At 42.9% G+C, this 16,782-nt stretch overlaps 1 protein-coding gene across 2 annotated transcripts; it reads right to left on the minus strand.

Moving 5' to 3' along the window:
* Positions 1–2,856: 2,856 nt before the first annotated feature.
* tcf19l (transcription factor 19 (SC1), like) lies at positions 2,857–12,457 on the minus strand. Of its 2 annotated transcripts, none has more exons than XM_026301176.1 (6): positions 12,306–12,457; positions 10,830–11,844; positions 8,827–8,996; positions 7,641–8,019; positions 6,993–7,482; positions 2,857–6,540 (listed from the first exon to the last, which is right to left on the minus strand). In XM_026301176.1, the coding sequence occupies exons 2-6, from the start codon at positions 11,098–11,100 to the stop codon at positions 6,195–6,197; spliced, it is 1,656 nt and encodes a 551-aa protein (XP_026156961.1). In that variant the 5' UTR covers positions 11,101–11,844; positions 12,306–12,457; the 3' UTR covers positions 2,857–6,194. The 2 variants fall into 2 exon arrangements, with proteins under 2 accessions (XP_026156961.1, XP_026156962.1); XM_026301177.1 differs by lacking the exon at positions 12,306–12,457 and adding an exon at positions 12,067–12,264 and having other exon boundaries at positions 10,830–11,839.
* Between the last annotated feature and the right edge of the window lie 4,325 nt (positions 12,458–16,782).

The following is a 16,782-nucleotide window of genomic DNA, read 5'->3' on the forward strand; positions in this document are numbered from 1 at the left end:
CCACCCAGTGCTGCCTCCACTCACGCTCACCAACGTTCAAAATCCCGTCGGCTGCTGAAATTGTGTCATTTCCAGTCTGGGTGTAATGTGCAGGGAGTGGCTCCACATGTTCACATCACCTGCTGTCTGCTTTCTGCTCTCTGTGGGTGTCCCAGGGCTGTGCCAGGGCAACACTGCCCCCTGCTGGGCCTCCAGGAACCACTCGCACTCTAATGGAAAGAGCTCCTCTTTGGAGCCAGTGTGGTGCTTGGTAGCTGGTCTGGGGGCAGCTTTTGTAGGTTTCTTGCTGAATCAAGGCTTGTCAGTGTGGAGGCCGATTTGTAACGACACTAACAAACAAAGAGGATGTTTCACCTTATACCCAGTGTTATATCCTCTGATTACATGCTGAGCAATTAGGATCAGGTTTTCATGAGGACTATACTCAACCTGTGAAATCCGTCATGAGCTGCTACACTGCATGTCAGGATATAAACCGAGCCGTGATGTCTGAGCAACTCTCTGCAATATAACTGTGGCGAATCATCACAGAGAACGCAGAGCTGTGCTGCAACCGTGTCAGCAGCACCTTATCAATCAGGCCGCTATGGTCGACCGGCCACTTTGAGAAAAAGGCAGATGACAGTTGCCTGGAGTTTCCAAACAGCATTTAAAAGAAAACGCTTCTCTAGTCCGATGAGACAAAAGTCTAACTCTTACATGTGTATGTAATTATTAATGTGTAGTATTAGATTCATCTGAATTCAGAGCCACTAGTTACTTGACATGAGCTCTTTTCCATCAATGTAACAGCACAATCACACATCACCGTCATTACATGCAATCGAGAATCAGGAGTGCAGTCTTTTTGCTGCAGTGCTCTGATGACAGAGGGAAAAAATGACCCTGTGAGAGTGTGTGTGTTGTGTGACAGGCTGGAGAGCTGCTGGATGAGGAATATAGACTTTACAGCTTTCAGCTCTCTGCTTTCATCTTTCCATGACCTCTCCAAGATAGAAACACCCTCACATGTGTGTCCTCCCCCATCTGTAACCCATCGCACACACACACACACACACACACACACACACACACACACACACACTACACTATTCTCCAGCTCAGTCAGAAATGAGCAGAATCACTGGTCTCAGTCTGTGCATACCAGGGGACATAAGGTACCAGCAGTTATTAGACGATGGAGCATTGACTGGCTTCTTGCAGCTTCCACCCCCACTTCCCCCCCAACAAAAAAAAAAAAAAAAATTAATACAAGCCAGAGCATGCGAGTGGAAAGTTGCTATGGAAACAGTTCGGACAAACGTAATTGTCTCCCTCCATCTTTGCAGGTCAAGGCAATGGGCATTCCAGCTCCATAATCTCTCCATCTCCTCTACATCTGTCCGCTGGTCTGAGTGTGTAATGGGTTTCCTGGAGTGAGGAGACACATATATGCTGCATGATAATGTATATACAGAGTGATTTCATAACCTGTGCCTGACGCATCTTTAGAAGAATCACAGCCAGACATTAAACCTTAGAAATTATTTTAAGCCTCTGTCTCCTAAAGTTTTGAAATGAAACCCTTCATGTTTCTCTTCATGTGCATCTCAAAGCCTTTCATTAGCTTCAAACATGGATGTATGTTTTCAGTACAGCCAGGTCTTGGAAAACAAATTGTGATGGGAATTATTACCTTTATTTAAATTACAGAAATTTAGAATTTAGGTTTGTCAAATATGGAGCTCAGTCACCAGTGACATGGGCCCAAAACTGTGACATAACCAATAAATAACAGGCAAAAAACCCAGCAACAATTACTTTAAGGAACTATCAGAAATTGTTGAAAAATTCCTAAATAACACAAAAAGTATTCAGTGAACTATTTACAGTTTCATCGAGAAAGAAGAAGTGTGACGGCTCATTTTTCTCAGAATGACAACGTCAGTTCCCATCCAGGCCTCTGTTGTACACGCAGCAGAAACCTGAATAAAAATAACAACAGGTCGGATGTTTCGTACATTTGAACTCCAGCCACATTACATCACTTTGCAGAGTAACCAGAGATGCTGCAGTGCAACACAACATGTTTTCCTGTTCTTCTTCTCAGCCTTCAAATGCATCATGCAAAAACCTTTCTGTAGTAAAAATGAATGTTGTAATTCATTAAGGTGGTATTCAGCTGTATATAAACGTCTTATATTACGATTCTAACATTACTTCTTGTCCATAAGTAAGTGGACACCTTTTATTACACCGGAGCACAGTCCAATACAAACATAGTCCTTTTCATCCGTTTTTAAAGGTTGAGACCTTCACTGAATCCTAAAGGCCTTAAGATATCACTTCAGATATCCAAGCCCTTTTTATTGAAAACATAAATGCACTGTACATTACACCTAAAAATACATTACAAAGCCATTTGTATCTGTGTCCATGTGTCAAAAGCACATAGCTCCCTTCTCTCTGTGAGGCACCACAGCAGAAATGCTGTTCGCAGTAATTCTCTGATTAAATGTAACTTCATGCATGGAGAACACAGATAAGACAGAGTCATTAAGAAGTTAAAGGAAAAAAAAGATGTCAGATAATGGGCTTCAATTATGATGATGTTGTCTTTGCTTGCTGACTCACTCTGCTGTGATTATTTCAAAGAAAACAATTAAACTAATAACCAGATATATCTCTGCCTGTGATCATACGGTCCTGTGTTTTTACTCAAAACAAAGGACCAGAGGAAAACAAAATGGAAATTTCTAATATCAATGTTTCATCAGTCGCAACTTGGGGTGGATACATATAAAGAACATAATAGAAAGAGGCATGTTTTAGATTCACAGATCATCTTTGACAACAAGAAACATGCAGGCGTGGAGGTACGTTTTCTCAATATTCTTTATTTCTTCCCTGATAACTTTGATGTTGGCAACATCCCAGAAAATTATAAGAATTGGTTTAATTCTCTACAACCTCGCAAAACCCACAAACTGTATGTTTCCATGTGATAATTAAAGTGAAGACAGTGTGAAAGAAGAGTCCAGAGAGAAAGTGGTTTATGGAAAACATCCCCGATACACAGAACAATCCCTTTCATGAACTGGATCTCTGAACTCATCAGATTTAACCAGTAGACTTCTACAATTAAAACATCAGTGCTCCAGCGTGTTTTACATTTAGCAGACAACACAAATGAAATACTGAAGCAACGAGGCGATCGCAGCACTGTACTGATCAAACGCGATATTCTTTGGGGAAATGTAAGTGGAAAATACTGCAGCTGTGCAGACAACAGTTAGTGACACGTGCATCAAAACGCAAGACTGATTTCTCTGTATCTGTGTAGTAGGCTGCCTAAAACAGACACTGTTCAAAGGTAAACACTGGGAGCAGAAATTGGTTTTTATGCTCTAATTATTTTTATCAGATGCCAGAAAATTACCCACACACACAGATGATGTTTTATATGTTTTTGTCCAAAACCCAAATCTGTTTCATGTAAAGTGACATGAAGGAAGAAGCAGACAAGTGTCCAGTTTGAGAAACTGGAAATTTCAGACTTTGGGCTTGTTTTGGAAAAATTGACTTGTGGACCTCGGGTTGGTCTGAAGGGAGCACTGTCCACCTTCACTGCCTTAACATGTTCAGGGTCATAACGTTAGAGCAGAAACAGCACTGTGACACATTCAGTCAGCTCAGGATGAAGCTGTGCAGCTGCACTGTGAACTGCGAAGCTCAGGTCATTCCCACTTTAAAACTCCTTCCCCTCGTTTTCGATGTCACACAGGTTTCGCTCAAAAATATCACTCTGCAAGCAGCTACACATTTCAGCACATGTGTAACTGTGGTTTGGCAAAACATCCTCTTTCTAACACCTTTACAACTGTTTGGCACGCCACATGAAAGTGAACAACAGGTGCAGGGAGAGGTGCGCTAGCAGCAGCAGCATGACAGTGAACAAAAATGAGTGATGGGATGAAGACGTTTTTTCTTTGAGTGAAGCTGAGGAAGAAGCAAACAGGCATTTAAATATCTCGAGTGCTCAAAAATCGAAAAGACAGTGTCTGCAACATTTACAGCTTCACTGGTGGAAGCAACTGCAAACAAAATCCAGCTTTTAAGACTTACAAAGCTCAACTGACTGAGCAGAGAAATCCCAACAGCTCCTCATATTCTGTCCTATGCAGCTGATATTGTTTTACTGCAGAGAGGTGATGCATCATCACTTTACTCTAAAATGTAATTATTCATTTCATGCTGTGAAAACCTCAACATGTTAATGAGGTTATTTCAACCCAAACCTTCTGGCTACTAAACACTATGTGTGTTAATGCCGTTAAAAACACGTATGTGGAGCTTAACAAACACTGTTCAGGACTTAAATTTGGGGATTTTAAAACGAATCCACTGAAATAACAATGGAAGGAGCCCAGTTCAGTTATCAGACATGTTCTTCTCAACCCTGTGCTTGGCTTTCTGTTGTATTTTAGCCGATCTCCCAGCATGCACAGCGCACCACCCTGCTGAGAGACAGTGGCGTAGCAGGAGAGACACTGTGTCATCGCCAAGCTTCAATGAAGATTGAAAAAAACATTTGTTTTGACTATGCTGGAACCATTAACCAATGAAACACACACATATACATATATACAGTATATGTAGATATAAAGATTGTTTTAGATTTTATTGCTCAAGAATTATGTTTTCTACTCATATTCCCATTTCCACTCAAACACTGCCGGCCTTGCCAAATCATAGCGGTATGATCCAAGTAAGAATTAGTAGATGGCCCTTTACAGCCCAGATAACCTTTCTATTATTTAAAACACTATTATTATCTGAATAGCTCAGAGCCTGAACTATTACAGAGATTATACAAGCGCTGCAGAAACCACAATGTTGTTTTATCAACACAAAGAGGCTCTTTTTGTCCTGGAACTTAGAATTAAATAAAAGGAAGGTGCTTAAGGGAAGAGTTCAAAGAGTTGATTTGTTCTACTCAAGCAGCACCTGAGTAACGATATACTGTATGTACTGCTGCTGTTCAGTAATGATGAACAGCTCCGTCAGGTCCAGCCCTTTCCACCCAGGACAAAAGCCTCCTCTTTGGCCCAAGAGTTCATTAGTGTGAAGAGATACTTAAAAGGTGAAGGATGATATGAAGAGGAATCATCTGTGACATCGAGGCTCAACCCTCCAGTCATTCATTTTCTCAATCTGCTCATCCTGTTAGATCAACAGATGACATTTCATATGATTTCACTCCCAAACCAGCAGCAGACACGCAGCCATAAAAGCAGAGCCTCAGCGTACACATCCCCCCTGAAATCCAGCAGATGCTCCTGTTGGAGTGCCATGAAACATTTGACTATCGTCCTGAGAAAGGCCCTCATCAGCCGCCACAATGGACGTCAGCTGTGGTTTAATTGTCTTGAAACATCACACGCCCGCTCTGAGAAAAGCTGCTGTCACCCTGCAAAACTGCACTCAAACATTTGATGAGGTTTGTTGTGGCTGAGGTGAGAAAACACCAGTCCAGAGCAGTGACTGTTTAAGGAGGAGGGCTGTTGGCTGCATCTTGACCAGCCCCACCAGGCAAATGTTTTCTCAAGGTCCTATTCTGCACTGAAAAATCGAGGAGCTCAGTAAAACAGTGACTGTGGCTGCACTGAGACAGCTAAGGAAGTTTAATCGCCTTGTATAGACTCCTACTGTGGCAGCCTGATCTGAAACATTTCATTAATCTTCCTTAACGCTGCCCACCCCTGGTCAACGACAGCCACTGTGGGAGTGTAATCAGAAACATTTCATCATGTTTTTCTGTCCTGATCACATCTCTCCAGGCACTCACAGCCGTAATGAAATCCGAGCGAGACATTTTATTACGGGTTTGCCTCTTTATTCCAAGCCTGAGTCCAGAAACTGAGCGAGCAAGAGGTTTGTGAAGCAGTTATTGACTCCCAGGTCACAAATTCTCAAAGTTGGGAAAACCAGGGTGTAAAAATTAAAAGAAACTCTTCTCTGCCCCTCATCAGCAGCTGCCGAGGGGCAGAGAAAAGCACTGCATGCTCAAGTAGAGCAGCCATTACATGAAGTAATAGCCCGTCTTCAATGAAAAAAATAAACATTTAAGGGGAAATTTGTGGTAACTGAAAACAACTTTTGAAGTCTAAGCTGATGCATTTGATTTCATCATCCTTAACTTGGTTTCTGTCCCATCAGCGACAGCCGCAGTGGAAGTCAGCGCTGGGGTCCATCAGGACCTTCTTGCGGTCGACGTGCAAACAGTCTATGTGGTACCAGGCGTCGCACACGTCGCACTGGATCCACTGCACCGTGTCCTGCTGCGGCAGCCGACACCGCGGGGCCGCACAGGGCTCCACCGCTCCGACCAATGCCGCCTCCTCCTCTTCCTCTTCTTCGTCATCGTCATCCTCGGAGGAGGAGGAGGAGGAGCCAGACGAAGAGGAGGCCGAGGAGGTGGAAGAGGAAGATGAGGAGGACGGAGAGGGAAGGGAAGGCCTGGGAGGGAGTGGGTGTTTCCTGGGACGGCCACGTCGTTTGCTGAACGAAGATAGAAAAAGAAAATAAAATCAAAGAAGACAGGAGCAGTGAGTTTTATGAAAAATACAACCAGTGACAACTTAGAACCATCTTGTTTCTGCCCCAGATCAACTTACATCAAACACAGAAACTGGTATCATTTCATATGAGGAAAGAACTGGATGGTCTCTCTCTGTTTTAAATTCTTTCTTGTACCAACCAGTTCCATTATTTATGGAAACCTGTCTATAATAAAACTAATGTGGGATATTCAGTGTCAGAACAGCCCATAATTATAATGGTCTCAGCTACTTGCTCATTTACATTTGTCTGCTGCATCTGTTTGACACTTTGGCAGCACCTTGAAGCCTCCATTTGCAGATTTGAACATGGTGAGGAATCATAGTGGTTAAATAAAAAGAAAATCTATGCCAGCAGGAGAGTTTACAGGCAGACTATAAGACCAGATTTACCTCGTCTGATAGTGAAATCTGTTGAACTGCACCCGGCCTCTCTCCTCTGTGCGGATCCTCACTGAGGGCGAGGCCAGGCTGTAGCTCTCCCCTCCCACCACCAGAGGGGAGAACACCGGGGAGCTGTGAGCCCTCCGCCTGCCCCTCTGCGCTGTCGGAGCCTTCTGTTGGCGCAGAGCTGTGATGTTGCCACGCACCACTGTCTTGATGCGGTGCATCGTCTCCGCTTCCTGTTTGTGAGCAGCAGCGTCGGTAAACGATGCCTGAAAGAGGTGGTGGGTCAGTCTGCTGTTCGTCATGGCGCCGTGGAAACTGCCGATGGTCCTGATGCCAACGGGGAAGGGCTTGGCCTCCAGCGGCCGCATGACGTCGCTGTTGGGCTGCAGCATCAAAGAAGGAGCAGAACTGAAGCCCTCTGACTCAGACTTGTAGAGCCGCCGTCTCTTCTTCCCCATCACTCTCTGTCCGTCCTCCACAGATCCTGCCAGAGCTGAACATCAAAACGTTTTGCATGAATTTTTCTACCTACTTTCACACACGCCTTCATGAAGTGACATGGGTTCGGTGTTTTAAAACTTCCCACACTCCCTCATGAAGATCTGCAGCCTCGTCTGTTCGCGCAAAGCTTCAAAACCTTTTCAGCCTTACCTCCGCGACTTCTGGGCTCATCTGAGCTGTCGTCCTCTAGGAGCACCGTGTGAGCCGACTTCCTCCTGCTCCTGGAAGTTGGAGGCAGAGACTTGGTGGAAGGCACTGGAACTGCAGAGAACGGTGGAGGTGTGGTGGGAGGAGGCAGAGAGGTGAGAGGAGGCGAGGAGGAGGAGCCAGGGTCCGACACCGTTCCCTCATGGCTGTGGCTCCTCTTAAAGGTCCAGGCGCTGCCCTTCATCTTGCTGATGCTGCCGATGGAGTTGAGGATGACGGTGGCCCGGTTGATGGACAGCTTGGACAGGTCCAGATTGGCTGCCACTTTGCGGTCCAGGTTAGTCCTGATCCGATTCTGTAAGTCAGAGGAAAACGTTCCTGCCTGGAAAACAAGATATTAATATATAAATCAGAACCTTCCTCATTGATGTATTTTAGTCTTTTCCTGTTCAGCTTGTTCTCTGCATGAGCAACTTAATGAAGATAAAAAAATATGACAGCTTCTGATTCAGCCCGTAAACACAGAAAACAGTTCACGTAAGAGTTTTTCCCGTTTGTTTGCACAAATGCACTGTGAAATGAGTAAATTGACAAATCCCTCACACACAATGCCAATGTGCCACCTGGTGGACATTCTAATCAAAGTCCTTCACAGTGCAGTGCCTGCACACACGGGTGAAACGTGAGTGGGAAACAAATTAAAAGACGAGTCTGGCGTTATTCTACATTTCACTTATTCTCAAACAATGTCATGAAAATGAGCAACGTCCAACTGTGGCTCAGTCCCAGGGTGCTGCTCCACCTAAAGACGGAAATCTTAAATGAGCATTTTTGACTGTAGTTTTAAAACAGTAGGAAAGAAAGCTGATCTGTCCTGACTGTTGACCTCTCAGCATTACTGCACATGTGCTACCTGAGCCTGAGCACGGTGTACGTGGGACTGACTGGAAATAAACCACAGTGGCCTAATTCAACGTGCATCTAAACTTTACTCACTCATCATCTTTGGTAAATGACACAGACATTTCAGAAAACCAGCAAGGCATCACAGAGAAACATGACAAAGTCCAGATTCATGATATCTATAAATCACTGCACGCAAATTAAAGCATCATTCCAAATCTGTGAACTGAAACTGCACAGCACGAGGCAGTAAAGAGCCGCCTACCTCTGCCAACTCCAACCTTACCTTTGGAATTGTGATGGCGTCAAAATCCAGTGGGCGAACTTTGACCTTCTGGAACAGAAAGTAGAACTCACGGCTCCCTGGAGTCGACTGGCCACCAAAGGTCAACGTGTCACCATCTGACAGCTCCCACTTGACGCCGTGTTGGAGGCGGACCTCATTGACCCATGTGCCTGGAAACACAAGAGCAGAGAAGGTAAAGAGATGGTGGAACTTTGCAATATATAAACATCTGACAAGCCAGAAAGAATAAATCAAGCGAACAGAGCCTCCAAATAAAGTCATCTGTTGATCTGTGTGTTTACACCTTCCAGAATTGAGGGGAAATGTAAAGCAGACTGTGAAATGGACCTAGAATTGGGGAGCTGGAAGGCTACGAGGCAATCAAACGGCCATGACAGCAGAGCACAGAATGAGAAATGCACAGTGAATACTAAGATGTAATTTTAATAGCGAACATGAAAAATGTGTGAAACAGACTGTGAAATTACTTGAAAAATTAGGCATTAAAAGTGCAGTTTAGATTCCAAGCCTGTCGGACACAGTCTATCGAACTGAAGACCCAACTTCCACCCTCAATCGCCCTGTACCGCTTCCTGTGCACTTCAGCTTTCACTGAACACAGTTAGTACACTGAGGTAGTAAAACATATCTGGTTTCCCTCCACACGGTATGAGGAAAGATATGACACCTACTTACACACATCATATCCGACGGTATTACTCCTTAGCCTTGAATTAAACTTTATTACTCTTTTTGTTTGTGCCAACTTTATGTGATTTATGTGTGTTGTTAAGTTTGTCACCCATAGCTGAATGCATCTGGTGGTAGGTTTAAAACCAAGTCTCTAAACTAATGTTCCTTTACAGACGTTATTCTGGTTTTACTGGTTTGACCTTCTCGCTTCTTTCGAATAGCACCGTTTATTCTCTTCTTGATTAAATATTTAAACACTTAGTTTACCCACAGAACAGTAACAGTGTGCGACTGTCATCCAACAGGAAACAGAAAAGCAGCAAATCCCCAGATTGACGTTACTGGAAGTGGGAAATGTTTGACACTTTTGTTAAAAAAGAAAAAAATAATAGAAATAGTCGTCAATTAATTTCCTGTCTATCAACTAAAGTCCTTAAACATCAGGTTTGTTTGATGTAGCTGATGTGAAGTTTGTCCAACTGATGTTTGAAGAGGGAAAAACAGACTGACAAATGCAGCTGACGCCACTGAACGGATCATTTGTCACCATGTATGGGCTGAGATACATTATAATTTCTGCACAGTCAATTTGGAGCTTTATGCTCCATTTCACAAGGTAAAACCAGGGACAAAGATAAGAAAACACTGGAACATTTTAATTACCTGTCACTGCTATCAAACTCTAATTCAGGTCATTCTCTGTGGCAAATTAACACACTGGAAGAATTACACACTTTTTCAAACTGCTGGGAAAAATTCAGCAACTGAACCGATCGAGATAAAACTAAATTCACAGAGAGTGAAAATTGAAAAGTTTTAAAGTTGAGGCTTCAGACAACACAGTGTGTGTGTGTGTGTCTGTGTTTGGGTCATTGCTGGCTGGGTGTGTTAGACTGCAGGTGTTTAGGTATTTCTGCAGAGGGTGATGTGTGTGTTTATGTGTGTGTGCAGCACTCCTGCATCAAAATGTGTGTGTTTCTCTAGCCTACAATTTTAATGTCTGTATTTCTGTGGGTGTTTGTTTTAAACCTTTTATTTCTATTACCCAAACAAATGTTCATACTTTACACAGGTCTTCACAGTATTTAGACTGTCTATGAATAATTCGTTGTTTAAAATGTCTCTTCCTGTAGCAGTGTTCATATTTCTCATAAACTGGTGTGTTTTGCCCCTTTCTCACTTTCATAATGACTGTAAAAAGGTGTGTGTATAAGTTGGCCCCTGTCTCGTCTTGACTAAGATGTTGATGGCGTGTGTGTGTGTGTGTGTGTGTGTGTGTGTGTGAGGAAGAGACTCAGCCTCTCTCTCACCATGACTGCTCCTGTCCTTGACGTGGACCCTCCATCCCTCCTCCTGCGGCCCTGCGTCACCTCCGCTCGCCTCCCTCTCTGCGTGCAGCTCAGCGTGGATCCGTGACACCAATTCACAGTCCAGCGTGACGTCGCACAGCTCCGCCGCTCGACCCAGACGAAACACAGAGTGGTTCAGCACCGGCCTGAACGTGTACAGGTCCCGTGTAGAGTCGCCTGTCGACGAACCGATCCGGAGCAACTGGAAGCACGGCTGCACCCCGGACAGCATGACTGAAGGGTCTGATTGTCTGCCACCGCTGAACCCCACCTGCCCCACCCAGAGGCCACAGATTACCTATGAACGGCCCCGACTCACAGGAGGCTGCGGGCCATTCTGGGACTCAACTCTTTGCTATGGCACAGCAGTCAAACTAAAAACATGTGACCAAAGATCGCTGAGCACTAACATTAAGCTGCGCTGCAAAGTAAAATGTTCTAAACAGTAAACATTGACCTGAAACCCCAGAGAGTGGGAGTTACAGGCAGATGTGGCAGCTCTGAGCAACAGGTGTTTGCATTAGTATGGAAATCTGCTGACTTCTTGTGTCCTGCTGTGAATACATGAATAAATAATGAGGATACAGAGCAATGTATAAGCTGATGAAGTATGGAAATGAGCTTCTGCACTCTGTTATGAGCCCCAGATCAAACGCACCTAATCCTGGTTGGAGTGGAGGCGGCGTGGTGCTGGATTTGAGAATAAAGACCCTCTGTAATGTGGACAGCCTGGGTGTTACTGCTCCGCTAATGCGAAAGGTGCAGCAAACACTAAAACCCTGAAGCGACCAACTGGCCGGAAACAAACTTGACAGCTGTGACTTTTAGCTTGAATTGTGACATTTAATATTTTCAGGCTTGAACAGCTGTCAGCTGAGACGGTGTATGTGTGAGAGGGAGAGATTAAAATCTCCGGCTCCTGACATCTCACAGGTGGGGAGGCTGACAGGGTGTTGACGGCTGAGCACCGTCTGATCTGAAAGAAAAACAAAAGAAAAATGGCTTTTGCTTAATTGCTTCACCTAATGCTGCAAAACACAGCTCAGACCTTAAAAAACATTTACGCCACTGCAGAAGCCATAAAGCAGTTTCATAAAGCAGGTTAACTGAGCTGCTGTCAGGCTGAAGCAGAGGCTAAACTGTGCAGACTCCAGCTGTCTGCAGCCTGCACCGCATGACGTCCCGCAGCTGCACGTACACTGACACAAAGCCAGAAACAATAACGCACAGGAACCGACGTTTTGTCCCACAAAAGCTCGTTTTTTACAGCATTAACTGCATCTGTCCCGGTGTAAAACTACACATTTACTGGATAACACGTTGAGGATGGGGAGCAGCGTGACTTCCCAGTGTTGTTTTGAGCCTGTCCGTCAGAAAGTGAAGCTAGCTGTCGTTAGTTCCTCGTAGGACAGAGCGAAAGTCAACGCTGCCACTTACAACAGAAACACAGCTCCCGGCGAGTTTATCGGAGTTTCTCCTCAAAGCTCCGCCGAAGAAACTCCGCCGACCGCTCAGCCGCAGGATTTCACGCCTCAACTTCACATTAATTTGACTTTTTTTCTGCGTCGTTGTCTGCCACAGTCCTCTGCCCCCAGGAGGAAGTGCTTTGAAATTTGGCGCGCCACTCTGGGGGCTTCCTTGCGCTAGAAACTACGTCATTTCCTGCTCCGCCCCGATTGGCTGACGGCCAGGGCGCCTTGAGCAGGAGGAGAAGGAGGAGCAAATATCACAGTGCAGAGGTCAAAGTGCATCAAACCATACTTAAAAGTAAAAGTCTATTGATTATCGTTGAGCTATAATTATTGATGCATTAAGGTAATCAACTCAATACACTCAATCATTTATTATATTTTGCATTAAAAACCTGAATCTGTAACATTAATAAATAATCTGTCAGACAAAAAGAGTAAAAAGTATTTTTATATTTCTCTGAAATGTGAAGTAGAAATATAAAGTAGCTTAAACATTTGAATTCTCAAGTAAAGAGCAAGAACTTCAATATAAAATAAATATAAATAAATATTTGACAGTGCCAAAAACAGTGACACAAGAAAATAAACCAGATTCATTGTCTGTTGAAAATTAATTTAATTGGAATTCATTCATTACAGAAGAGAGAAGCTTTACAAAAGTCTGTGCAGGATGTCAAAAGGTCTTAATATAGTACCGGTATATAAATAACCAATGATTTATACTTCAAAGCAAACAGCATAGTGTAGTCACATGTTCATGGTGATGTGGTGAAGTATTGTCACAGTCAATGATTACCCAGCTTTGGAAATAATGTTAGATATGAATCATTCATGTGACTCCTTTCAAAATAAAATGGAAAGTGAGCAACAACACAGAACTGCCTGCAGACAGACCAGTGGCTGACCTGAAGTTCTAGTACCAGGTTCATACATACTTCCTTTGTAGCTTTTCTTCACTTAGAACCAAAAGCACAATACTGAATACAAGCTGCAGTGTTTTAATGTTTATCATTCAATAGTAGATTAACACTGGGGTGAATCTACCAGAACTGAAAGAACATTTTATTAAATCTCTACCTACCCACACATGGATCAGCACTTCTGCTCTGAGAGGCTTTGTGAAAAGCCGCTCTGATGTGCAGGGGAAGAGAAAACATCAGACCAAGATTGAATGACAAAAAGCAAAATCCTTTCATAAAGCCTGTGTGAAGTTGTGATTGCCTGAACCTACAGTATTATTATTCCGACAGACACACTGTGAAATCCAAAGGAGGTCTCTCACTCTGAAAAGATGCCCTCCAAAAGAAAATGTCAGTGCCATGCCTCATACTTGTATGATTCATACAGATTTAACAAAAAGAAGTACATTTGGTATTATATATATATTCATACACAAAGACTTGGATGTAACATATATCGACCTTTTCGAACAAGAGGGTCCTGTTTTTCTCCACGCAGACATCGGTCCGGCCTTACACTGAGAAAACAAGGTCTCAAAGCCACAATCATCATAATGTAAAGTGAAACTGTACATACAATATTAATTCTCATCACACGAGGCCAGATGAAAATATGTTTTTTTTTTTGTTGCGTTTCTCTTAGAAGCAAGAATAATAATATATAATAATAATAATATTGACGATGACAATACTTCTGCCTCGGTCATGAGCTGAAACAAACAGTAGGATCTATTTTTGCCTCGAGAGCCATCCTGATTCTGTGGGTTCCCCCAAACCATTTTTAAACCACAACAGAGAAACGTTTATGAATAGATTTCCTTTATAGGCTGGCCATGATAAACATACTTAGACATGTGCCACCCCAGTGTAACATTTAATCAAAATATAAGAAACACCTGGAATTAAAACTTTAATACCCCTTAGAATCAGACCATGTATTAAGGCCTTAAAACTTTCAAATAATCAGATTCAAGCTTAAGAAAGAAGGTCTGCACACATCAGCTCAGAGGTGAAGGAGAAAACCAGTGTAATTGAATTTCCATTTGGTTTTAGACTAATTACAACCATGTAAATTAAAACATTCATGTTGTACAAAAGTGAACGGCAGCAAAAAGCTTCTACCAAAGGAAAACAGATGTTCTTATTTCCAGCTCGTGCAGAAAACTTAAAAAATAAAAACACCAGCAACCTTTAAAAAAAAAAACACCACTATTCTTCAACCATCAGACTTCGCTGAATGCCAGCAGTGAAAGGTGATTTTTTTTTTTTTTTTTTCAGTGTCAGGGGGAACCAGAACCAAACATCATAACACAGGGATCAGGATGGCCATAGGAGGACAGCTGTACAGAAAAGTGACATTCATATTATTAGCTATTAGCATCGCGCCTGCTGTCCCACAAGCAATCTACAGGGCAGCATGCTGCAGTTACATGAACTGTTAGGTATACACTGGGACAGCAGGTATAGGCTATAATATCAGAGTAAGAAGAAATACTAATCACATTAGTAGTGAGAATAGTCTTTTTGTTGCTAACTGTGATGCTACAAAACGTTCTGACCATGAAATGTACTCAAGTGTGTTCATTCATTCATATACTCATTCAAAGGAGATTTTTTTTTTTTTTTTTCAGAAAATGCACTTGCAATCGTGCACATTTGTCCCAAAGTTAATTCACTGATTAAACATTATTTTTAATAATACTGTTTCAGCTCTTTCTTTCTTGTATAAAAAGCCTTCTCAGACTCTGGGAGTATCACAGTGGGACAAAACCATTTTCACACAGACAAGGTGCAGAGCAGAGTAGAAGTGCTGCTGACCTGGAATAATCCACCTGATTTCAAACAGCGTGCGACTCATAAAACGTTCTTCCTATGAAATGTTGTCAATGAGCATAGAGTGACACAGATCTGTGCTTTGCAAACGTTTTCTCCGATTATCTGTTAGGAATCAAACCGAAGGCAGACGAGCCGCTGGAGTGAGCTAAAATAAATAATCTCTGTCAGAAAGTGCAGTTGACAGTTTTTCTGATATTTTGTGTTGAAGCTAATTTCTGTTGTGGTCAGAGGTATTAGCCAACTGTCATGCTGTGCACATCATTTCATGGTTTTTCATTATATCCTTTGGAATTACAGAGAACGGTAGATTAACAGAAGAGTGAATCTACCAGAACTGAAAGAACATTTTATTAAATCTCTCCCTACCCACACACGGATCAGCACTTCTGCTCTGAGGGGCTTTGTGAATAGCGGCTCTGATGTGCAATGAAACAGAAAACATCAGGCCGAGGTTGAATGACAGAAAATGAAATCCTTTCATAAAGCCTACGTCAGCTGTGATTGCCCAAACTACATATTATTCCGGCAAACACATGGTGAAATCCAAACGCCTTCCACCTAGAAAAAGTGCCCTGCAGAAGAGAGTTTACAGTGTATGTTTAGGGTGTAACAGTCCTCTCTTTATAAAAAGCAAAGATATCTTCAGATAACCAGGATTTTATGGATGAAAAGTCTCAACGCCTGTAAAATACTAGTTTATTTCAATCTGAAAATATTATATATTTCACTGAAAATAAAAACTAAAACCGTAAATCTAACCAGGTTAGATCCAAAACTAATCCGTACTTGTGAATACTGTTTGGCTTATAAATGGTACCTAACACTCTACAAAGGCCTAGATTTGTTAAACTGGCTGGTTCATGGCTGCAACATCCCCACATCCTTTAAACAATACCCAGGCATTATGGGTAATATGCTGATTTGCTTCCTTATGCTGCATTTAATCACACATTGGCAGAATGGGAAGAATAGGACCAGCTGCCATTACTCTGAGAGGGTTATATGAACTGAGTCTTTTAGTCTACATGAACCATCACATTATGTACCTTGATTCAGCACAACAACACACAAATAGTGTGTAGCTCATTAATAATATTAGTGTTAATTCAGGATCTTGTCTAACTATAACCAACAACAGGCTCTGTAGCCTCTGGTGTGTTGACACATCCATGAGTAACCTCTTCGCCTTTATGGAGCTGTTTTTCTGCGAGTGGGTCCTCGTTCTATTTTTGTGCGTGTCTGCGTCTGTGTGGGCTCACACAAGGACACGCATGTACACACACATCAGTGTATTTATTATACACAAGCCCACCAGTGGCTTCACACTGTTCATCGGACCTGTGGGTGGGGGTAACATGCCGACATGCTGCAATGTGCCGACAACGGCAGGGAAAACGACAGCTAGCTGCTAAACTACGCTGGATATAAAATACTCTAAATCAACCTTTTGTTTGGAATCACCGCAGGGCACTTTTAACCAAGCGGGAGCGTGTCACTGTTTATTTGGCATCACTGTACATCATGTTGGTTTTCTACTTTATCTAGATCCTGTTTTTTGTGGCCCAGTCAGTCTTGGATGCCAGGATCTAGATATAATGGAGAGCACCTGTGTGTCAAAAGGTGCACCCCCGATGCATCTACAGGTAC

The sequence above is a fragment of the Mastacembelus armatus genome, chromosome 11 (genome assembly GCF_900324485.2).
Source record: "Mastacembelus armatus chromosome 11, fMasArm1.2, whole genome shotgun sequence".
NCBI classification, from domain to species: Eukaryota; Metazoa; Chordata; class Actinopteri; order Synbranchiformes; family Mastacembelidae; genus Mastacembelus; species Mastacembelus armatus.

Coding starts and splice junctions, on each gene's coding strand:
- tcf19l (XM_026301176.1), bottom strand. CDS start 11,100: ATGCTGTCCGGGGTGCAGCCGTGCTTCCAGTTGCTCCGGATCGGTTCG. Junction 7,483..7,640: donor TGAGCCCAGAAGTCGCGGAG/GTAAGGCTGAAA, acceptor TTTGATGTTCAG/CTCTGGCAGGATCTGTGGAG. Junction 6,541..6,992: donor AGATTTCACTATCAGACGAG/GTAAATCTGGTC, acceptor ATCTTCGTTCAG/CAAACGACGTGGCCGTCCCA.